Here is a 22,951-nt window from a genome sequence, read left to right as displayed (position 1 = left end):
GTCTTGAAGAGGCTGAGAAACACTATCACGAGCAGGGCGGATGCACTCGAGTCTTCAAAAACACTCTCAACACAGCTACGTCTGTCCTTATTACAAACTCTGATTTGGCTCGTACCATCGCTACCTCGAGCCTCGTTTCCCAGCAATGCTAGCAACAGGTACAACAGCAGAATTTCGTTTTCAGCTCTCTCCCTATCGCAGCCTGGAGGGGAGCCTGTGCTCTCTAGCTTAACGTCCTTGAGCACCTCCGATGAGAGCCAGTTGTGGCAAGACTTGGAAAGACGCCTAGCTGAAGCGCCTGCGTACTTCACAGACGTCCAGCTCGGACTCCTCCTTGAGGAGGGACGAGACCGTATGAGCGTGCAAGCCGTCTCTTCCTCGTCGGGCCCTTCCAGCCGAATCTTGGCCTCCTTGCTCTCTCGCACTTCACGCATATATTTCAATGTTGCCCCTACGGATGCAATGGCTGAATATCTCATCAAGACCTGGGAAGGCCTTCTGTCTCCCAGGCCCTCCGATCCCGTCATTCAAGCGGAGCTTCTGGCCGCAATATTTTGTGTGCTGGACCTCGATTTCTGTCCTAAACCGGCGAGCGGCAACACCCACATTTATTTCAAAGCTGGTATTCGTCCTCAGGCGGTTTGGCAGACCCAAGGGCAGGTTCAGGAGCCGAGTTGTACCCAAAAGCGTGCCATCTACGCTCGACTCTTGCGCCTAGCGTCCTGGTTCCTCGGCGAGCACGCGTTGCGGTTCACAACCGAGCAGCTAGGCGTGATAGTACTCCGGTTGAAGACACTGAGTCTCTTTTCAGATTGCTTCACCCAGTATGAAGCTGTTCAGGCTTTGTGCAAAGTGGCAGTTTGTTGCGAACAGGCAGACATCCAGGTCGAGCTCTATGAATTCCTGCGTGACTTCACTTGCGCCGACCTCAAGTCCCCTTTGACCGGCATCAACGAAGTGGGCATGTCAACGTTTGGAGAGGCGCATGAGAATGAAGACCAGGCGCAAAAGCTGTCGTTTGGGGTCGGTAACGGGTTCGGATCGCAGGAAGATTGTGTTGCGGCGACTCTGGAGCATCTCCGCGGTGTATTCCGCGATCATCTCAAGTCCCTGGGACTTGACCCCCCAGGAGATCCTTCTCAATCCTCCATTGTTGGTGTTTCGCTCTTTGTCGTTCAAAATGCGAAAGAGTGAGATACAAAATAAGAAAAATGCCCGTGCTGTACAAACAGAGCAATTACATTGCTGTTGCTGTTCTACTCTACTTAAAATGAAACACAGAAAGAGCATGGAACCGTCGCCTAATACTCAAATTCTCAGTTTTTATCTTCCACGATGATTAACGATAAGAGTTATCATCCGGCAAGCTCCCCCAAATAGCACGTTTTGTCCGAAGACGCAGAGGCTATCACAGGCTCCCGGGGATGGAAGACGACCTCATTTACGGTCCCTTTATGTCCCGGCAGGTAGTAGAGCTCCTGACCCGAAGGCACATCCCATACATGAACCGCGCGATCTGCGGAGCCCGCAGAGACCATCTCGCCGTCTTGCGACCAGGCGCAGCGCAAGAGGTTGCGATCCGAGCCGTGTGTCCCTCCTTGGAAGACCTGGACCAGCCGCCCTCCCGTCACAAAGGGCCGCACGTCCCACTGCCGCACGGTGTTGTCCATGGCGTTCGACAGCAAATACTTGCCGTCGGGACTCAGGCTCAAGCCCGTGACCGTCTCCGAGTGGCCCTCGAGCACGTCTAGAGGAGCCGGTCCCTTGGCCATGTCCCAGACCTGGATGCTGTTGTCGATGCCGCCCGCGAACACCTTTTTCCCATCCGCGGACAGCGCTACCGCCAGCAACTGAAAGCGATGCTCGATTGTTTGAACCGATCGCCGGCTGCGGTTGTCCCACAGCTTCACAGTGCGATCGTCGCTTGCCGTGGCTATCAACGCCGCGACTTTGTCGCCCGCCACGGCCACACTGTTTACGCATCCAGTGTGCTCCTTGCATTTACGGATCCGAGTGCCCTTGTTGCTGTCCCATAACATGAGCGTCTTATCGGCCGATGCCGAAGCGATTTGGCAACCATTTGGCGACCATTTCAGATCCAACACAGCGTTCGTATGCCCAGCCAGTACATTGTAATTTTTACAATCCTATCATGCATCATATCGTACATCCCAAGGTTGTGAAAGGTAAGAGGATGCTTGATCTGACGAAATTCTGAAACGAACCTAAAGTGCGCCACGAGGGGATAAGGAAACTCGCGGGGGGGGGGGAGACAACGACGACGTACCTCATATACGTCCCACAGCAATATTGTTTTATCAAAAGACCCCGTTGCCAAAGCGTCCCCCATGGGATTGAACTGCAGACAATACACGGCTGCAGCATGACCGGTCAAAAGCATGGTAGATGCGGCCAAGTGCGACGTCCGTCCTGGGGCTGGGGGAGCACTGCTTATTGCCAGCGTGCCGGAACTCTCCGGAACCGTGGCCAGGGCGCTATCATCGGCGCCAGTCCGCCTTGCCTCGTCCTCAGGGCCTTCATCCATGCTATAGATGCCTAAAGTATTATGGTGATCAGATAGGTATGAGTTAGTCGTGGTTATAACAAAGGCGGATGCAGTAGAGGGGAAGGCATGAGGGAGAAGTCAAGACGCCACAAAGCAAGAAGTCAGCCCTCAAAATGGAAACCTGACCATCAAGCTCTCGTATCTCACGGCACCCTATTAACAAGATAAGAATCCAACAAACAATTGTTGTTGTCGAAATGGACCTGTCGTTGCGAAACTGAACCCTTCGGCGTCCTGTGTCGAGACTTGAGCGCTCAACTTCCGAGTCTGTGCGGTCGACGGCCGTGGAAGGGGGGAGGTTAAATGACTTGGTCTGGCCTACGTTTACTACTCGTCTGGTCGTATTGTCGACTTTCCACCACCCGGTGCGTGTCTTTTTGATTTCAATGACTCGACACCAGGCATAGATTTTTGAGGTGGCCTTCGTATCAAGTAAGAACAGTCAGTCTCTGGAAGAGGAAATGCGCTCCATTTCATCGTAGTGTCTCAGAAAGCATCGCGCAGCTTATGACGCTTTAAAGCCCCCCGTATCTCTTTTGTAAGATTAGTGTCATCTAGTATTACTAAAACGTCGGAGGATAGAGTGAAAGGCGTAGAAGAGACATTTTCGATCAACGATATTTCCTAATTACCTCCGAAAAACTTTTTTTTAAAATAGGAAAAAAACAAAAACAAAAAGCCATGAGAACGAAATGATTTGATTCCCTTTTCCTGAATGTAAAAAGGATTTTTGAGGTCGCATGGCACTGGGTCTACTTCGTTTCCTCGGGAGAGAGCCTTGGGACTATTAAGTACACATCGATGATTAGCAGGAAGCCGATTGCTGTGTCTCTCAATCTACTTCTCGCACATGAAAAATTCTAATCGATGGCAAATGCTCGTTTAAGTCAAGCATTGTTCCAAATAGGATGAGTAGAACCTAGCATTTCTACAAAATGATGTTTGATTGGGCTACGTCAGTCGCTCGACATGGAGCACATTCCAAAATCATTAATCCGGTCTCTTTTACGTGCCATGCTAAGTTTATTCACATATCCATTTTTATTGCTATGCTTTACGTATCATTACTCAAAGCCCGGCGCTCTTCTTCCTCCATTCTCGCAAACGTATCCCGGAAGGCTTGCACTGTTCGCGCAACGCTACCTTCTATTGAGGTGATCCCACTGATGACCGCAACGCTGTCAGCACCCGCACGCAGGACATTACCGCAATTGAGTGGCGTGATTCCCCCGATGCCACAGAGATGGACCCGTTCGCGGAGGCAGGCTTGTCGAAGCGCCGCGTCCACGTCCGCCATCAAGGCTGGGCCTTCGACCTCAAGCTTCTCGGGGTGACTGCCTGTTGGAAACATAGTGCCCACCTGCTTGAAGGCATTGGGTCGAAAGGGATAAGCTAGGCCCAGTCGGCGACGGACCAGGACGTGAGATGCGAGTGCTCCAGCTCCCACGTACCTGCAGGTTGTCGACACGTCTGCTTGCGGCTTTTACGGCCGCCTCCTAGATATGAAGATAGGTAAAGGCATCGAAAGTGGTATTTGGACGGGATTTTCTACTGAGACAACCTCCTCCATCCTTCCCTCCCGCTTCTTTCTCGCACGCACCACACTGTGTACGGAGGCACCCATCACAGGCCCCTGTCCACTCCCCCTCTTACGATCCGTGCGCATGGAGGGCACTAAGTGGAGCGAAGATTCAGGAAAGTGAATCCCATCTGAGTACTCCCGAAGCTCAGGATTTCCGTTGAGGAACAGAAGGGTCTTCGGGCTCCCGGAAGGGACGCTGGCAGTATCAAGGATTTCCCGGCACCGAACGACTACGGATTTTAAAGCCTGGAATGTATCGACGCAGGAAAAAAAAAGTCAACAGTCAGTCATAACGCCCTTCAGCCTACTCGCTCACCTCAGATGGCATCTCTTTGTCGCGAATTTGCACAACCGGAACTCCGGCTTCGCCGCATTGCTTGATCTGTGAGGGTTAATGCAATGAGAAATAAGCATTATGACATACACGCATGTCTGTACAGATTGCTCACTTTTTCGAACCAAGCATCTTGCACGCCCTTAGCCGGGACAGGCGGGGTTACGTATACGAGATAGGGCGTCTGTAACCCTAGCAGACCGGCCTTTCCCGTAGAAGGAGCACTTCCAAAGGCGCTCAAGGGCTTTGCCATTGCCACACCACGTCGCGAATACGCAAAAGAACGAATCGACAAAGAGAGTATAGTCCAGGCTGCTGTCTTTGCAATATGACGTGCTGAACATCCTTCTTGTCTCGTCATGTAGATGCTGTGTTTTGACAGTGGTATTAAGTATGGTATTCTTTTACATGGTGCTATTATACGGTGTATCAATGTTAAAACCTAAAGATCAAGCACGTTGAGTCCCTGCGACAGAGTTTTTGTCACGTTTCATTTACATTTTTGAATATAGACCTTTACTACTTTCCCAAGAGTTGACATGAAGCAACGTCTGACGTTGATGACGCTTTCTTGAGACCCGATTTATCTCAAGATTGAATAAGCAAGCAAGACAAGCCCAGGGAGCATGACAAGAATTTTCCCCTCCTATCGAGCCCCGAAATCCGTTTCTTTCAACACAACTCGCCTACCGTCGCACACAACCATTTTCCATCGCAACATGAAATGACCTCAATGGCCTAAGCACGGGACAGCAATAACCTCCTACCCCCTATTCAAATAACGGCAAGGAGCGGGGGGAAGTATCCACATGCTAAACGACCTCTCTCGTCCTTGAGTAAACCTCACTCTGCAGGTAAAAAATTACAACATTCACAGGGAAATGGGACTTCATCTTACCTTGCATGATTGTAACCTAGATTTGCTCGCCACGATGGTTGGGTTTCTGAATGAACAGGATCGGAAATGCTTCGCCATTGCCCACTCTTATCATTTCCTCGTCCTGCACACCATTGTGCATTGTGGGACAGTCAGTACGTCTTTGTCGGTAAATACACCAGCAGTCTGCGTCCCATGCAATGCCAGCATTCTCAGTGATGATCATGGGTTCAATGGGGAAAAAGCCCCGTCTGCTGGTCTGGAAGGGTTGAGCCGTCCGCGCTTTTTATTCCCGGGGGAGCGTGGCGGAGAAACTGTTGCACTCTTGAGCTACCCAAGATCGGGTAACTCAATGTTACGAACGCTCTTGGAAGAGGCGACGGGGATTGTAACGGGCAGTGACACGCGGCCAGACCGTGTCTTGAGTCGGAGCTTGCTCAAACGAGGCTTGCGCGGCGAAGGCGTGGTGGACGAACGAGCATGGATAGTGAAGAGCCACTGGCCTGAACGCCACGGCTACCGACGGTTCCCTGCCCAACGAATCATTCTTTTGGTCCGCAACCCATTCGATGCCATCTACTCCTACTTCAACATGGGACTCACCAACACACATGAGGAGAGACTGGCCAGCGACGTGTTCGAGTCGTTGGCCCCGCTCTGGGAGGACATGGCCCGCAACGAGGCCAGGGTGTGGGCTAAATTTAACGCCTACTGGCTCACGCAAAAGTTGCCTGTGCTGGTGGTTCGGTACGAAGACCTGCTGCTGCACACCGAGGAGATGCTCGTGCGCCTCGTCAGCTTCCTGGAGAGCACTCCTCGCGAGGCAATCAGGGCCTCGCGCTCCCACATGGCCCGCATCGCCAAGAGCGCCGCTGCCATACGATCGCCTCCGATTATCCCGCCTATATCCTTTTCGGAGCTCGTGCTCGACGGGCCCCGGGGCGAGGACCAAGGTGCGATCGATTCCAGCGTCACCAGCCCCGTCACACCAGCGGGCACACACCCCGAGGTCCCCCCGCCTCCTTCCTCTCGTTCTCCACCACGCTCACACGCATGCCCAGACAAAGGAAACATCGGCAAGAGTCTACGTTTTTTCTCGCCTGCCCTAGTGGAGGACGTGGCTCGACTTGCCGGGGGCGGGCTACGCGCCTTCGGCTACGACCCTGTCTCCCAGGGGTTTCCCCACCGCGTCCTGTCCCTGCCCCTTTACGAGCGCTGCGTCAAATTTGTGGACCCAAGCCTTCTTTCACACCTCCCCGACCGGAACATAGCCCCGCCAGCGGCGGCTGCCACGGCTGCAGGATCAGCCCTCCCCGCCTACAGCATGAGGGAGCGGCGCGTGACCCTGAACACGGGAACGCAGAGGGGGGTGCGCGACCGTGCCGACCGCTTCGGTCGAGGGATCACGAGTGTACGGCATGAACTGACCGACCATGACCGTCGACCTTTGCGAACTGTTTCGGCAGGGGATTCCGGGAGAGTAAAATGAAGCACGCCTGACTACTGCATGATTAGCACTTTGTTGACTGTCGAATCGAAGACGCGCATGTAAGGAATTCTTGCGTGTGTTTTTTTCTTTCGTTGCTGCACAACGCCTCGCCCGATGTCGGGTCCTCGTGTGTAGCAGCACCTCACCCCCTCATGGCACGCGAAAATACCACGCGATCGCACTTCACTGCCCGCCTCCTTCGCATCCAGACGTCTAACCCACATCTAGGGGGAACTCGGTCGCCTTGCAAGTCCTGCAGTAATTTCCGTCATGCTCAAGTACAGATTGAAATAAATACATCATCAAGTCAAGACCCGCGTGCTGATCCATACACCTCACTATTCAGCAGCCGTGGACCGCTCCCCTTCGCGCACTCGCTCAGCCCTGTCACCGCCCACGGCCAGCCCAGCTTTCCCGCCGTCTTTCCTTTCACACATTACATTTCAATTAAAGCGTTCAACTTTCGATGATGCCATTCAAACTTCAATGAAACCCTTCGCTCCATTAAGTCCCCGTTTTTCATCAATCTGCTTTGGGCGTCTGATGATTTTCTCACGGTGCGACCCCTTGGAAGGCTTTGCGGCCTCATGTCAGCGAAGCTTGCTGCCACTCAAGCTTTTTAGTCACGACATGGTTAAATTTTCTCTAAACCATGGCACCCATACCTTTCGTTGAAGACTCGATCTCCCTTTTTTCATCAGTACTGCCTTTTCGCAGCCTGTTTGTCTCCTTATACATACATACATGAAAGTGAGGGCGAGACCCCTTTTATGGCGCTTGAAACGTGAGGCACGACCATGTGCCCCGACTATCTTTCCTCTTCATCCTCTAGTGGGTCCTTCCTTCTTGCAATTCTGCTCCGTCCTCTTCCCTCGCCTCAGAGCCCTCTTCCCCTTCACTTCAACGCCTCCTTCTACTTTGTGTCCAGAGAGGTCTCGCCGTCGTCGCGTACCTGCAAATAAGCGTTTCCAGAATCCAGCGCCGGGTCCAGTGCAGATTCCATGACTCTTTGTTTCTCGGTCTCGCACGGCATCTCTTGCCGCTCGTGCTCGAGTTGCTGCTGTGGCGGTTGCAAAAGGGCATTTGCCTCGCTGGTTTCCACACGATCCTCCAATGCCAGGTAGCCCTCCCCCTCCCCCGCCGGTCCCGCAATAGCGTTCCCGTCATCGGGGACAGAGGAGGCGTCGTGAGTGACGGATTTGGAGGCCATGGGGTAGTCTTCCAGAGGCAAGACGGCGCACTGGAAGAAGACCGGCTCGCCTGAAGCCTTGCGGACCAGCCACATGGAGACGAAGCAGTGGCAGTCGCGGTTTTCGAAGCAGCAGCGCTTCCAAAAATGTTTCGCGGACTCAGCGGGCGACTCCATCATCTTGCCCACGATGCCCATCAGCTCCTGACAGTCCTCCGCCGGGGTCAAGTCAAACACAGAGCGCTGCAGGACTTCTCCGTTCGAATACCCGGATATAATGGAGAAGGCCGAGTTGCAGTCGACGAATTTCCCGTCTAGACTGGCGACCGCCATGGCGATGGAGGCATTCTGGAACATGAGCGCATAATCGGCGCTCTTCTTGTTCGGCGCCCACGACCCCGCCTCGACCAGGGTGCCGGGGGCGATGGGGGGCCGCTGGATCATCATCCCCAGAGCTGGCCCGGAGGGCAACGAGCCGTTGCTGCTCTCTTTCCCCGCGTTCGAGTCTACTTCCACGTAGTACTTCGTGTCTCCCAGCGCATTTCCCGGCGATACTGGCATGATGGACGTCGAGGCCTGAGTGGGCGCTGCACCTGCTGCGGCTTTAGCTGCTGCGGCTGTCGCGGCGGCTGCCCTCCGGTTGGCTGCCAGCGCTTGAATTTGAGCTTGCGATTTATTTAGAAGCAGTTTAAGCTTCTTTAAGTATTCCGTGGTACTGTCGTGGGGTAGTGTAACACAGTTAGATTCCCTGGGCACCATAAATTTCTCAACGAGGCACCTTTTTTCATGGAAAACACAGAACGTGCTGCCTGACATCTCGTCTCTGCTTCCCCCCAGTCACGCACTTCTTTAAGATTGAAAACTTGTCCTTTTTGGTGTTTAAACCTGAAGCCTCGAGAAGAGAGCGCAACGACTGGATCTGCTCGTTGATTCGACGGGTCCGCTGCTTTTCAATTTCATTGAGTTCTGTACGCGTCCGCCGTGCCCGCTTTTTTCGCGGCTGCCCTTCTCCATCGAAAGAGTCGTCCTCATCATCGTCCGATTGCTCTTCTTCAACAGCGGCGGCAGCGGCGGCAGAGGCATCAACGCCCTCAAGACCACAAAGGGCCTCCAGAATGCTCAGATCTTTAAGGGAAAGGATGAGAATCGAAGAAATCAGGGACAAAGAGAGAAATATGGACACTGAAATAGGATACTGCAGACGAAATTTACGAGATTTAGGTCATAGTCTGAGCTACTGAACTCCTCGCAAATTTTGGGAGAGGACTTATGAAGCTCCGCTTTGCCGATTCCATGTTCTCCTCTCACCTGCGTCCACATCGCCCGTCTCTCCGAGCGCACTGAACAGGCTGTCAATCTCCGACATGCCCCTTGGACCCACTGCTCTGTCGGAAAATGAAGCATGGATTACCGTGAGTGAGTCGGCGCCAGCACGTACCAGTAAGGGAGTGCACTGGAAGAATGGGTAATAGTGCTCGTGAGCAGGCGCGAGCATCCCGCATAGAAGAGTGCAACGAGAGGGGGGGAACGTCTGCCCTGAGCTCGCAAGACACATCCCGAGTCGGTGGCAAAACAGGCGCCCAGCACACATTTTCAGGCATGCGCGTGTGATTTGTGTAAAACTTGCTGTACATAGCAGGGTGGTAAGTTTTCGTAGGCTTTCCGTCGTATGTCTGCGACCGTCACGGTGTTCCTGTCGCCTGCTAGCACCGGAGACAGGCTCTCGCCCACACCCCATGCTGCCTTTTCTTGCCACCCTGCCAGCCATGCGGAGAACCGCGAGCGTATCCCCGCGTGCCGATGCCGGCACTTACTGCGTCGACAACTCGCTATGCTGGTTATAGTGTTTGCGACAAGAGGTAGGCCGGGCCTGCCCTCGTCCAGTAATCTTGCGGGGAGGAATCCGCCTCCTCGTTCACCCTTCAAGGTGGGCTTAGGCCCCCTCACCAATTTCTGCTGCACCTGTGCATACGAATGTGCTTCCTGCGGGTGCGCATGGTCGCGCTGGCACGCCTTCGATGCCTGAATCCACGCTTACAATGATCATGCCTTCTAACTTCCATGTACTAAATTGGCAACTTGCAAACAGGCGGCTTGATGGCTTCGACGAAGAGCACCAAAAGTAGCTCCGAGACCCGAAACACAAATAGCGGGAATAGTAGTAGCAAATGCGTGACGAATAGCAGCTATGTAAAAAAGCCCACACCAGAAAAAGTTGGCCGCAGGTACTGTCACTCCTTGCCCTCTTCTCTGAGTCCATTTCGCTTGAAAGCGTACTCGTGGTTGGGGCAGCACTTGCGGCCTTCCATGTCGCCCGATGACTCTGAATGATATTTTCTTTTTTGGCTGTCGCAGGTTTGTCTTGACATATTACCCTGTAATGTCAAAGTCTGCGGAGGATCTCATCAAGTTCTACAAAGAGGATTCATGCTTCTCGCACGTCCCTGAGACCGAAGGTAGGAGGGATTCGGGGGGGCAAGGTCAGGAAGGGGAGGGCGCTGGGGTCCGGAGACCAGGTTTAGTTCAAACGCGATGCCAGTCTGTTGTGGATTTTTTTAGTAAGAGTTACTTTCCAGGAACGCACTGCTTTCCCAGCCGGCAAAGGTACCGTCTACTCAAGCGCCCCGACACGCGTCATCTCCCACACCCCCAGAGGGCCAGGACAGTAAAGCTGCCGTTGGGCTTGAGGAGATCCGGGCGCGTATCGAAGCCTTGAACCTGGGCGGCGCCGTGGTGGACATTCGCAGCGTGGACGTGCAGCCCTCCAAAGACGGGGCCGTGCTCGTCCTCGTTCAGGGTCTCATGCGGCGCCGGAGCGCGCCCGCCCCCTCGGCCTTTGTCCAGACCTCTTTTTGGCCCAGCAGGAGAACAACGAGGCGCACTACTACCTTCTGAACGACGTCTTCCGCGCCTGGCCAGAAACCCCCAGCGCGCACCCTCCCTCCTTCCCCTCTTCCCCCGGCCCCCCCACGCCCGATCCCCCTCGCTCGGAGGCTTCTCCGGTGACGGCCTCGGCCGCCGCCGAGAAAGAGGGGGCGATGGCAATCGCACGGGTCCAAGCAGAAGCCATGCGGGGCCAGGAGGGCGTTGGTGTGCAAGAAAGGAAGGAGACGAAGGAGGAAGAGGAGGAGGAGGTGGAAGCTGGTGCCGTGGCGCAGGCGGGAATGGAGCGGGGCGGAAAGGAGGCTTGGGCTGGGAGTAAGGAGGAAGGGCGGGGGCGACGGCGGGAGAGGAAAAAGAAAGGGATGGAGGGGGAGGTGATGGGGGTGGGGGGCAAAGCGGGCCTTCCGGGCCCTGGAGAGCCCCCGCCTGTTCCGATGGCCACGCCCACGCCCCCAGCCCGGGCGGGGGGGGCACGGGGGGAGCCGGTCAAGGGGGGGGGCAAATTCAAGGATACGGAGGTGGCGGGGGAGGACAGTACGGCGGCTGGCACCGCCCGGAGCGCGCCGCCGTCGTGGAGCGCGGTGGTGGGGAGGAGGGGGGAGGGCGAGGAGGAAGAGAAGGGGGCGGTAAGGGGCCGGGGGGGGTCAGGCCGAGCGCGCGAGCAGCAGTAGCAGCGCTGGTGAGAAAGCCGTGGCGGGGGAACAGGGAGTGCGCGAGGAGGGTGCCGGGCCGTCGCGGGGGCATTCCTCTTCCCCGTCCAAGAAGGGCCGGAGGGGGGGGGCAGGGACGCTGGAGGCGGGAGGTGCCCGGGGGGGGGAGGGAACGGGGGCCGAGGGTGTTTCTCGCTCTTTGTATGTGAAATGCAAGGCGGAGGAAGGGGCGGAGCTGGGGATGCACGAGGCAGAGCTGACGGCCTTGCTGGTGGGGGTGGGGGGCGCGGGGACGGTCGTGCGAGACTACCGTGTTAACAAGAGCCAGTACTCGGTCTTTGTGGAGCTGGGGGATGCGGAGAGCGTCGCGCGGGTTATGGGCGTGGTACGGGCGGATCCGAAGCGTTTTCATCTACGGGACGGGCAGATCCCCCTCTTTCTGGACGTGAAACGGCCGCCGGGGCAGTTGGGCCCTCACGGGGGGGCGTCGGGTCGACGGGGCGGCATTGGGCGAGGCCTGGGGGGGGGGGAGAGGGGCAGCCTTCTCAACAATGGCAGCAACAGTAGAGGTGGGGGCAATGAGAATAGCGAACACAGCAAAAAGGGTCGGCCGTTGGGGCCGGACGGGGCCGGGCGTGGCCGCCGCCGGGAGAAGGGGGAAAAGTAGGGCGCAAGGAAGGTGGGAGGCGGGAGTGCCTCCCTGTAATGATAACTAGGTGGTGGTAAGCGGGGCGCGAAAACGAGCAGGGGAGGTGTGGGGTGGAGGGCGTGGGTGAGGGATGGGAAGAGGAGGAGGCGGCGGACAAGGTGGGAGGAGCGAGGAATTTGAAGGTGGATACGGTATGTCGGATGCCAGACCGTAGCGGCCAGGCGGAGACGGCAGGCACGAAATAAAGTAAAAAGGACCCGGCGGGCCCCATGGTCACGTCGATTTCGTTTATGTTTTTCTGGACATTACTTTGATCGAGACAAGGGCCGCGCGCCACCCGACCACGCTCATGCCGTAGCCCCTCCCCGCCCAACCTCCAAGTTCAGTCAGGGCCTCTCCGTCCCCCCCTCCCAACGCCCTCTCCCTATCTACGCACTCACAACTTGCTCTCCAGCAGGTCAAGCAGCTCAGCCCATATCAGGATGCATCGATACATGGCCGACAGGCACACGGCGATCAGGAGAAACTGCCAGTTGCTGACGATCGCCCGCGGTAAGGGGAGGTAGGCCATGATGCGACTCGCTACCGAGACCGCCCGAACCACCAGGCCCTCCGAGCCGCCCGCCTGCGCATGGGCCAGGCGGACGACGGCCAAGACCAGGAAGAGGTGGTTCCCCCCCGTCGCGAACGTGATGAGCGCGGGGCACCGGCCCAGATGCTGCCGAAGCCACTTCCGATACGGGCCCGTCTGGACCGACACCTCCTCCTCTCCTGCCGGCGCCGGACCCTGCCTCCAGTACGGCGCCACCGCATCCGCTGCCGCCAGGCGCGTTGAACCCTCCACCAGCACCTCGAACCAGAAGGCCAGGACCTCGATCAGGAGCATGCCCAACCCCAGGCGGACCCGGTGCACGGGGTTGGGCCCATACAGGGGGCCCCCCGTCTCGACCAGGCCCGTCATCAGGACCGCCAGCAGGCTCGCGGAATCCAACCGGTCCGCCACCAGGGCGAAGACACGCTGGCGGCTGCGGGGCAGACGCACGGGGTCCAGGTACCGCGCGGCCATGTCCAGCGCGAAGCCCCCGACCTCCAGGAGGACGTAGGAGTGAAGGTCGTTCAGGAGCACGAAGATGAAGGCCAGCACCATAAGGGCCAATCGAGAGCCTTGGAGCCAGGTCACCACACTCTTCGCGTACTTCAACTGAAGCACTTCAAGACGATACAAATACAACCGCTTGATTTCCTCTCGCCTTTCTGCCTTCCCCGTTCCCCGCTTCTCCCGCTCGCCCTCCTCTTCTTCGTCATCTCCATTTACCGTCACTTCTAGGGCTGCGATCTCCATTCCATTCTGATCGATGAGTGTGACTCTGTCTCCTTCTTGATTCAATACCTCGCGACGCCGAGGTCTGCCCTCCCGCGTCGTCCACAGCAGTATCTGCAGTTCCCCCGGCCGTTCTTCTTCCTCCACGCCGTACTTGCCTGGTGCGCAGTACACGTGCAACTCTGCACCCGGGGCAAGAGTGTAGCCTTCCTCAAATTCATACCTGTGATGTTGTCCTTTGTCGCACAAAGAATGCCCCGACAAGTCGACCGGGACGGACTCAGGGTTGGAGATGGTTATTATCTCCCGCTTTACGTCCACGTCGCTGATGTATGGAGGCGACCTGTACAATATGGAGCGCCGTCGGGGATTTTGGCAACGCGCTGAGGTACCATCTTGATCACACTCGTCTAACCAAGGGATTTCAATGAGCCTCCTCATTATGTGGTGTGACTTTCCTGCAAGACGGCCGACCTGGAGAGGAGATCACGCCCCACTGGAAGCGTATGCATTCAAGAGTGAGAGGAGTCGGAAGAAACTGCGGACGTTCAAAGTCGTGAACAATTGTAGAAGCCCATTATCAAAACGGGATAAAAGAAAGCGGGAAGATCTCAATGGCCATGACAGGGCTGGCATTGCATGGATAAACGTGTCCTGCCGCACTGCTCTCGCTAAGACGCCGCAAGCGAAGGAGATAGGAGGCGGCCCATGTCCGTGAAGGCGCTTTCATCGGTCCCCGGTCATTTAAGGCACATGGGCATCAAAGCCTTCGCGCAATGCATGAGCGCGTGATTGACCCTATTCTTTGTATGACTGCCATGTAGCATTCATGGAGCTCGCAATGTTGTACAGAGTTATATTTTAGCATCAAGCAATTCTTTTAACCTCCTGCTCCCCACTCGACGTCCGACTCCAAGAATGGCAAGTACTATCTGCTCACCCCCGGCGCAAGCACGATCTCATCTTCACCGTCTTCATCTTCCTCGTTCAATGGTGCACAAGATTCCGATTCCCGTACACTATTGCCTTCATCTAGCATGGCGCTGGCGTCAGAAACGAGACGAGTAGCGGCACGGGCGCCTTGGAAGGCCTCAAAGGGTCGAGCACTGACAAAATCGGGAACAGACACCTCACTATCAAGAAGAGCCTGCAAATAAAGACGAATATTCCCTAAAGGACCGAGGGCATCGTCTGAGGCATGGGCATCAGGATCGTCCCAGGCCGGGGGGTGGATGGCCGTGTGGGGGGGGTTGAGGGAGGCCTTGTAGCGCGAGTCGTCGATCATAAGGGTGTTGCTGGGGCCTGCAAATGTAAAGAGAAGAGGAAGCGTCAGCCTGCAAGCATCATTTGTTGAAAATAGCTCTACCATTGTTTTCTCGTGACCATGGGTAGAGACACGGACTCACCGAACAGTCCGGCAACGTCCTTGCTTTCCCATAAGCGCCGCAACTCCTTGAAAGCAATTGGTTTCCCGGGCTTTGCCGGATCAGTCTCACCGTTGTATGTGCACCTGAGGGGTTAGACAACCCGGCGTAAATGGGCAAGTCATACAGATGCGAAAGGCACTTGAAAGCACCCTTACTTACCTTTTGCCGTCCCAAATGAAAGCCAATCGGGCCACATCCTCCTGTGTTCATACCGGATAAGACCAGAGATTAAATCTTGCGCTTTATTGAGGTCCAAGCACTTTTCTTATACCTACCTCGGGCAGGAGACCCTTCAACAGCGGTGTTGCATTGATTGCCGACGCCGTAGTCCACACCCCTACGAAAAAGTTATCCAAGCAGAATCTGTGCGTAGTGTATATATGGACGATGATCTTAAAATGCAATACCCATTGTGTGGAATCCCTCTTAAAAGGCAGTGCCGTAATTCTGTCCCATGTGGACGTTACCTGAGAAAGTCTTTCACGTAAGGGCGCTTGTAAACCAAACAGCTATTGAGGCACCATGTTGTCGTAACTCTTGGTAGAGCGCCTTCTGCATCTGTAAGCGTACATCGAGGCGTTATCTTCGCATCGACCGAAGCTCCTCCTCTCTTGCTGCCATCCTTCTCACCTGCCCTAGGGCCCTCCCCAACGAAGACTCGGTGCACGAGCAGTCCATTCAGGTCGAGAATTAGAAGCTTCGGTCTTCTTCGATAAGTGGGAACTAGGGAACGTAGACGCTGGGATAGATAATATCATTCGTACGTGTGTGTCAAATGAAATCGCGGTGCAAAACTTCGAAAAAGCAAGAAACTACGTACCTCTACTTCTAGCTTTAGCAGCGCTATTTCTATGTTTTCTCTCTGACCTCCTCCCCTTCTATCCCTGCCGCTGTCGTGTGACATGATACTTTAACAAATTTAAAGGTATGTATGAGTTGTGATTTTCTGTGATGGTGGCACCGTACTCTGAATGCAGTCTGTCTAGGCGCAAGCAGGAGGTTACGAGACTCGACCATGAGGGAGAGAGAGACTTGTACCCCCCCATAATAACGCTTCCTAAACTCACTGATATGTCATGACAAGCCGTGTATTTTACAATATAAGCCACATTCCTGTATGACATTGCTTACGGCCACGCTGCCAGACCTTTGACAGGGTCGCAGCAGAATGGCTGCGAGTGCGAGTAGCTTCGACCTGGAAAGAGAGCTTGCGCGTCTTTCCCTCGACACAAACGTCTACAGAGGCTATATTGAGGGAATGATGGATGATGAGGACACTGGAGACCTGGAAGAGCGAGTAGAGGCTGTGCTTGCGTTTTTAGGCGGCGCGACGGATGAGGACCTAAGTGGGTTTGCGATTGACTTGAAAACCCACCATCAACTAAAACACGCGGCGGAGGCGGCCAGGGAGACTAGCTTGATAGACGCAGATAAGGCAAAGGAAAGGCGGCGTTATGAAGAAAGACTTGAGCAAGACAAGAAAGCGGCGAAGACAGAGCAAGACAGACAAGCCGCGGAGCTTAAGTCTCGAACGGAAGGAGATCGTGCGACGATGCGGGGGCGAGAAGCTATTTTGAATAAATACGCGTTTGGAGACGACGTTGTGGACGAAGATGGAAACCCGGTGGGTAAACCAAGGGGAGGAAAAGATGATAAGTCGGGTGCCGGCGAGGCGGATGTTGTTTTGGGTGCTTTACTAGGAGCCAATTCAAACAAAGCTCAAGTGGAGGCCGCCGCGAAGGCAATGAGGGAGAAGTCCAAGGCGGAGCACGAGAAGAAGGTGTTGAGAGAGAAGGTAAGCACCCATCTGCATCGATGGAATTATGGACGAGTAGCTCACTTTCTGTCACTGAAAGTCGATTCAAGGACCGCGAATCCTCTGTTTTCCCAGGCGTGCGTGAGGTACACTGCCTTTCACTATCTACGCTTCATCATTCCTATTATTTTGCCTACCTAGGAACTCCTGCTGAGAGACAAGATGCGGAAGGAAAGTGAAAAGCGGCGAACCATGAAGAGGGAGAAACAAAGAGGATGTGGATAAAGACATGGAAAAATAAGCAGGGTGAATTTGTGAAAGCGCTTCCATGGATTTTTCTTTTTTTACGGGTGCATTATCAGGCTGCCTATACTTCCCTGAAGCTCCTCTTCCGATATACAACTCTCCCCGGATGATCGTCTCGGTATCAGTCAACCGCTGGGCGCCTGATGAGAGACCCTCCGCTCCATCTGTTGTCAACAACCCGCTGCTGCATACATTTCCACACCACCTCCCGTACCAACAAATTTACATCATTTCAAGCTGCCCCGTTCCCTTGCACACAGACCTGAGACCGAATGACGTCTCACCACCTGAGAAGCATCATGCAAAGGCCACAGGACAAAATCTGCGCCTCAGCACCTCACCGGAATCCAGCGCTTCGCTACCTTGCACTGAGATGGAGCAGGCCGGCAACAGTGCAATACTTCAAACTCACGCTTACGCATGTACAATGATTACTCCTGTCCACATGTGTAGACGCACCTCCACCGCCCTTTTCCGACTCCCACCGCATCGTCTCCGCCGGTAAGCCCCCCGTTTCTACCCCTCCAAGCGCAAGAGAGCCATGATGTTGGGAAGGGCCTTTGGGTAAGATAAATGTCCGGGCACCAGCTCACTCAAGTCCAGATTCTCGACCCGCCGCTCGCCCTCGCCCACCACCTCCACCGGCCCCAGCCCCGCCAGACCCAGCTCCCAGGCTTTGGAGCGGAAGAGGAACTGCAACACCCAGTCCCTGGTCGAGTACCCGTTCACCAGCCTCCCCGCCACCACCGCCAGCGCCTGCCGCCACCTCTCCGACGCCCGACCCATTGGCAAACCCAGCAAGACCGCATTCTCGACTATGCCCAAGCCCGCTTCCCCCTTGCTCGCCAGGGCCTCCAGGCAGTGGAAAATGACGCGTGCGCCCATGGAGAAGCCCATGAGGGTCACCGGGCGCGACCCTTGGGGTCGTAAGGCCAAAAGGTTGGCAAGCAGTACGCCGGCCTCTTGTGCGTGCAGCACCGCCAGCTGCCAGGGGCTGTCCAGTTTTTGGGCCGCGGTCAGCACGGAAATGGGCAATGCGGCGGCAGAGGTCAATCCCGCCAAAGCCGTGTGCTTGATCACCTCGTCGATGGCGTAGCGAGACGCCTCGTGCCAAACAAACTCTCGCATGGCGCGGTGCAGCTGGCCCAGCAATGCGGTCTCCCAGATCAGCACGTGCTCCTCCCCTCCCGGCACCACCTCTCGCCACCACCCATTCGACTCCACCTCCAACGCCTCCCAGCTGCCCAAGCTCCCGTCCGACGAAACGCTTTTCCCCATCGAAGCCCCCTCCTCCTCCGACTCCCCGCCCCCCCCTGCGGCCTCCTTCCTTTCCCTCGACCCAGCCTCCGCCTCCCCGCCCCTCCCGCCTGTGTCCTTCCCGCGACCGCCCCCCGCCTCTCGTGAGACGGTGGACACCGTAGTCATATCCCCTCCCCAGACCCGGCGGGGGTCCTGGTCGTGCTCTACCCATCCGGGCACGCAAATGAAGACAGGGAGACCAGGCGAGCCGCGGAAGGAAGAGGCAGCGGCCCCGTTGTCGTCTCTCGGCGCCTGCTGACACTCCTCGGTGCCCCGCTTAGAGGCGTGTGCCTCCCCGTCGCGCTTGTGCAAAGGGAAGGAGGAATGGAGGGGCACGAAGTGGAACTCGGTTAGGCCCCGCGTGCGTTGTGTCATTTTGTAGCCAGTGAGGCCCACCCCCGTCACGGCCAGGAAGGAGGAGATGCACAGGTCCGATGTCAGGCCCCAGTACGACAGCAAAGTGGCCGTGCTGCTGGTCAGCTGCTGCGTGATTGCGGCCGCGGCAGGCCCGAGCCCCATCCCTCCCGCCGTGCAGAGAGCCACCAGGGACGCGGCGATGGAGGGCGCTGCCACGGAGCCTGTGTACAGCATCAGCGCCCCGCCCCCCAGGGCGGCGCACGCAACTTTGGCGTAGCGTGCAAGACTCTGGCAGCGAGGAGGGTCGGCGCCGGCGTTGGCCAAAAGGGAGGAGCACTCGAACGCCAGGGCGCTCTCTATCGCCACCACCTCCGACCACGGCAACAGATCGGGACCGAGTCGCTGCGAGAGCCGGCGGAAGCTGGCGCGGGCGCGGGCGTCATAGAGGTGGGCACGGACTTGGTAGGTGATGAGGACTTTCACGACGAGAGACAGCCAGGCCGAGTCCAAGGGAGAGGGACAACTCGCGCCCACCTCCCTCACCAGGTCCTCCACGAGCTCGGGCACCGTCTGGACCAGCACGTAGCAATCCTCCTCCGCATCGGCCTCGGAACAGGATTGCTGCAGTGAGACCAAGCCCCCGTCCTGGCAGGCCGCCGTCACCATGGCCCGGAGGGTCGTGTCGTCGTCCAGGGCCAGCACGTCCGACAGGGAGTCTACATAGCGAAAGAGCCTCTCGCGACGCGCGGTCTGCAGCTGTGCTTTCTCCTTACACTGGCGTCGACGCGACGCCTGTCCAGCGTCTTTGGCGAGGTGTGTGTCCTGTAGGAAGGGGCCATGGCTTTCAATGGCGAGTAGCGCCAAAAGGTAGATGATACGCGTGGATGATTCCTTGAGCCGGCGCCCTCCCGTCGTGGACGGAAAGCCCGGCAAGGGGCGTCCCTCCCGGGAGCTTGACCGTGTAGATGCGAAAAATATCTCGTTAGATTGGGGACGTGTGCCCATGCTTGGGGGGGTCGGGCCCTCCGCCACATCTAAATGCAGCTTTGTCAGGCCTGACACCTCCATCATGAAGAGGCGAACGCCAAGAGAACTCAGCCCGCCCCTGCTAACCCGAGTCGCGATTCAGATAAATCGCACACGTAGGCGCGGGGGCAAGGTTCCTATCGCAAAGGAAGTGGGTCGATGAGTATGGATACACCGGAAATCTAAGGATTACATCGTGGTCTTTGCTTGACATATGGCATGGAAGAGGAGAAGATGGGCGCGGCAGATTGAGCACACCACGATAACGCCCGTCTCGGACCACACCGCATTCATGGCCTCCATCACACGAGGAACAGTCAAAATAGTACTTGAGAAACTACGTTCGGTGCTCACGCGGCGCCGCCTGCTGGGAAAGAGCACACGCCCGCGCTAGATCTTGCAGGTGGCCTTGCCCTTGAGCTCGCTGCCTGATCGTCGGGGTCACCCGGGTCGGACATCCCGCTTTGGAAGCTTTCCAGTCCCTACTGCCACCAGGGGGCGACCCTCTCTGCTTTGCGCCATCCATGTCATCGACTTCGACGATTTCGTATGGTAGGGTGTCTGGACTCAGCCTGGTTCACGCCCTTCTGTACCTTTGAACAGTCGAGGAGCCATGAGGGCGTCTCCACCTTTATCCCTCTTGCTGGTCTTGCTGACCGCGACAGACGCCTTTTTCATGGGCAGAATTGCGAGTACTTTGCATGGAGCACCTAAGTGTTCTTATTACACTAAAGCGATCGCCAGGTAAGGTGGTAAAAAGGTGGTAAATGTAGCAAGGGCAGTCACGTATCCAATCACTGCCTGCTCTCCCTTTTGATAGACGCATGGCCGTGACGATGGAGGGAGAAGTGGCTGATATACAGAAGGAGGCTGAAATCAAGATGAAGAAGAGCGTGGATTCAACCGATAACAACCTCAAGGGCATTCGCACCGGTCGGGCATCGTAAGTTAGTCTGTTGGCGCCACGTGCCGTGTAGAGCCTCCTCTTCAACGTCTGGTACGAGACTTTGGGTCATAGTCTTCGGAGTACTCACATTAAGGATCTCTGTAACCCTTTTTCCCCAGTGTCACCCTCCTTGACCGAGTGATGGTCGACTACTTCGGCTCCCCGACGCCCTTAAATCAGCTTGCCGGTGTCTCTGTCTCGGGCCCGCAGTCTTTGGTGGTCTCTCCTTACGACAAGAGCGCCTTCAAGCTAATCGAAACCGCCATCCTAGAATCAAGTCTGGGTCTCAATCCGAACAACGAGGGAAGCGTTTTGCGCTTGAACATTCCCCCCCTCACGGAGGACAGGAGGAAGGAGCTGAGCAAGATGGCCAAGGGCCTGGCGGAGGAGGGGAAAGTGGCCGTGCGGAACGTGCGACGGGACGCCGTGGAGAGAGTGAAGAAGTTGGAGAAGGACAAAACCATCGGGAAGGACGAGAGCGCTAATGGGCAGGAGGCGCTGCAGAAGCTGACTGATAAGTATGGGAAGCAACTTGATGAGATGCTCAAGTCGAAGGAGAAAGAGATCATGACTGTCTAGCCAGAAAAAGAACGCGGTGGGAAGGATGTGTGGAAGCTCGTAGTTTAATGGCTTAAAAGCCTGACCAACATAGCAACATCATCCGCGGCGATAGCCCTCATGCTTCTTCCTACCTCAATATCTCATTTGCCCGTCCCCCCCACGGCAAGCAATGCCTCCCAGCCAAAATCTGTGATCCCATCGATGTTCCAAATGTCCTCCAATTTTCTATTTTCAACTCAGAGTCCATCTTCTGACAAATGCTCATCGATCGTCCCCGGCGCCTGAGACCCTCCGGGTCCATCCTGGCTCTCCGCCGCCTTTCCTCGCCCTTCACCCACAATCGGGGCACCCCATGTCAACACGGCACAGTCACATCTCATTTCCTGCTCCGGCGCCTTCAGCCTCACGCCCGCAGTCTTTGGAAGAGCTTTTCGAAATCCTCCCGGAGCTTGGCCTCGTCCACCTGGGGCTTGGGGACTTCGCTCATTACCAGCACGACCCTCCGTGTCTTGAAGGGCTCGGCGGCCTCTTTCAGGGCCACGGATAGGTCCGAGTAGGGGTGCCTCTCCACCCACAGCTGCAATGCCTCCGATCGGAAAAGCCCAGCCGCGGCCTCGATCTCTGCCGCCGACGCCTTCAGCAGGCCCGACCCTCCTGTGTTATGGTTGACCACTTTCGCGCCTCCCCCACACTTGCTGGCCAAAGCCACGCCCGCCTCTGTGGCTGCCAGAGCCAGCGTCGGCTTCGGCAATTCCCCCATGATGCTGGAAAAGCCGGGGTCCTCCCTCGCGTAAGTGTCGCTCACAACCACGTCCCCCCCCAAGTCCTTGATGAGACTGATCTTGTCCCAGAAACCCGGCCCATCCACCACGATGTTGATGGTGCCTACGCCGCGCGCCTGCGCAATCTGCACCACCGCCAATCCCACGGGCGAGTCCGCGTCCGCTTGTAGCACAAAGTCTCCCTTCTTGAGGCCAGCAAGAAGCCGGAGCGCCGTTAATGCCGTCCCCATGCATGCAGCAAACTCCACGGGGATGTCAGAGGGTACCTTGGCCAGTTCATTTTCCTTGGCCTTGGCGGCGCTGCAAAAAGTTGGCACGGATCCCGACGTCGGCACCGCCCAGTCATGGACGGCAAATCCCCGTACCTTGCTGCCAACCGCGGTCACGACACCCACACCTTCCACTCCGGTTGGATTTTTCTTCCCAACGTCCATGGCAGTCACAGGCGCTGCCAAGATGCTGAGAGCCACCTCGTTGTCCGCCAAAGCGCCCGCAGCTGTTGACAGGCCTCGGCAAGCAGCAGCGACCGTAGCCCCGGGTGGTCTCAGGCGTGCAGGCCCTTTCCGCCCCAGCAATGAGGCCATTACCAGGCGGGACGACGCCATGGATGGGTACTGCTCCTGGATGTAGGGAGATGCCCCAAGAAAGTGAGCTTGATTGATAAGGAGAATCATGATGTTTGTCGATTACGGTCCTGGACGTGTCGCTCACGCGTGACAGGCAGCGGATGGTCCCGAGCGGGCAGATGTTTCAATCATGAATAAATACAAACACTGTACACGTGGCATGCCTATTCCACCAAAGTAATCTTTACGCCGCAAAGAGATGAGGCGGAGCCTGGTGCACGGCGATGGAGACGGCGAGGATCCTGGGCGCAGATAGGTATTGAGTTTTTCCATCGCTCGTCTTGGCCCCTGCGCGCCTCGCTCCTTCCTCTTCCTCCGTCTTGCC

General features: G+C 56.5%; 3 protein-coding genes across 3 annotated transcripts; 1 reads left to right on the top strand and 2 right to left on the bottom strand.

Annotated features, from left to right (window-relative positions):
- Window positions 1-1,302: 1,302 nt before the first annotated feature.
- Window positions 1,303-2,566, bottom strand: SNRNP40 (Prp8 binding protein; the record flags this gene model as incomplete). Its single annotated transcript, XM_005856224.1, has 2 exons — window positions 1,303-2,147; window positions 2,288-2,566. Coding segments are annotated over 2 exons (1,071 nt in total), but the record flags the coding sequence as incomplete, so codon positions are not given.
- Window positions 2,567-5,346: 2,780 nt separating this feature from the next.
- Window positions 5,347-6,554, top strand: NGA_2009000 (uncharacterized protein; the record flags this gene model as incomplete). The annotated part of the gene is made up of 1 exon (XM_005856219.1): window positions 5,347-6,554. A coding segment is annotated over exon 1 (1,191 nt), but the record flags the coding sequence as incomplete, so codon positions are not given.
- Window positions 6,555-17,034: 10,480 nt separating this feature from the next.
- Window positions 17,035-19,854, bottom strand: NGA_2004900 (transmembrane and coiled-coil domains 4). The gene has a single exon (XM_005856217.1). It carries the CDS (start codon window positions 19,754-19,756, stop codon window positions 17,546-17,548), a length of 2,211 nt encoding a protein of 736 aa, XP_005856279.1. The 5' UTR covers window positions 19,757-19,854; the 3' UTR covers window positions 17,035-17,545.
- Between the last annotated feature and the right edge of the window lie 3,097 nt (window positions 19,855-22,951).

This window comes from Nannochloropsis gaditana, assembly GCF_000240725.1.
Source record: "Nannochloropsis gaditana CCMP526 unplaced genomic scaffold scaffold018, whole genome shotgun sequence".
In the NCBI taxonomy this organism is placed as follows: domain Eukaryota; class Eustigmatophyceae; order Eustigmatales; family Monodopsidaceae; genus Microchloropsis; species Microchloropsis gaditana.
The sequence above is the reverse complement of the archived record's forward strand: the minus strand, read 5'-3'. Positions and strand labels throughout refer to the sequence as shown.

Excerpts from the sequence above, each read along its gene's own strand:
- NGA_2004900 (XM_005856217.1), bottom strand. The coding sequence starts at position 19,756 with ATGATGGAGGTGTCAGGCCTGACAAAGCTGCATTTAGATGTGGCGGAG.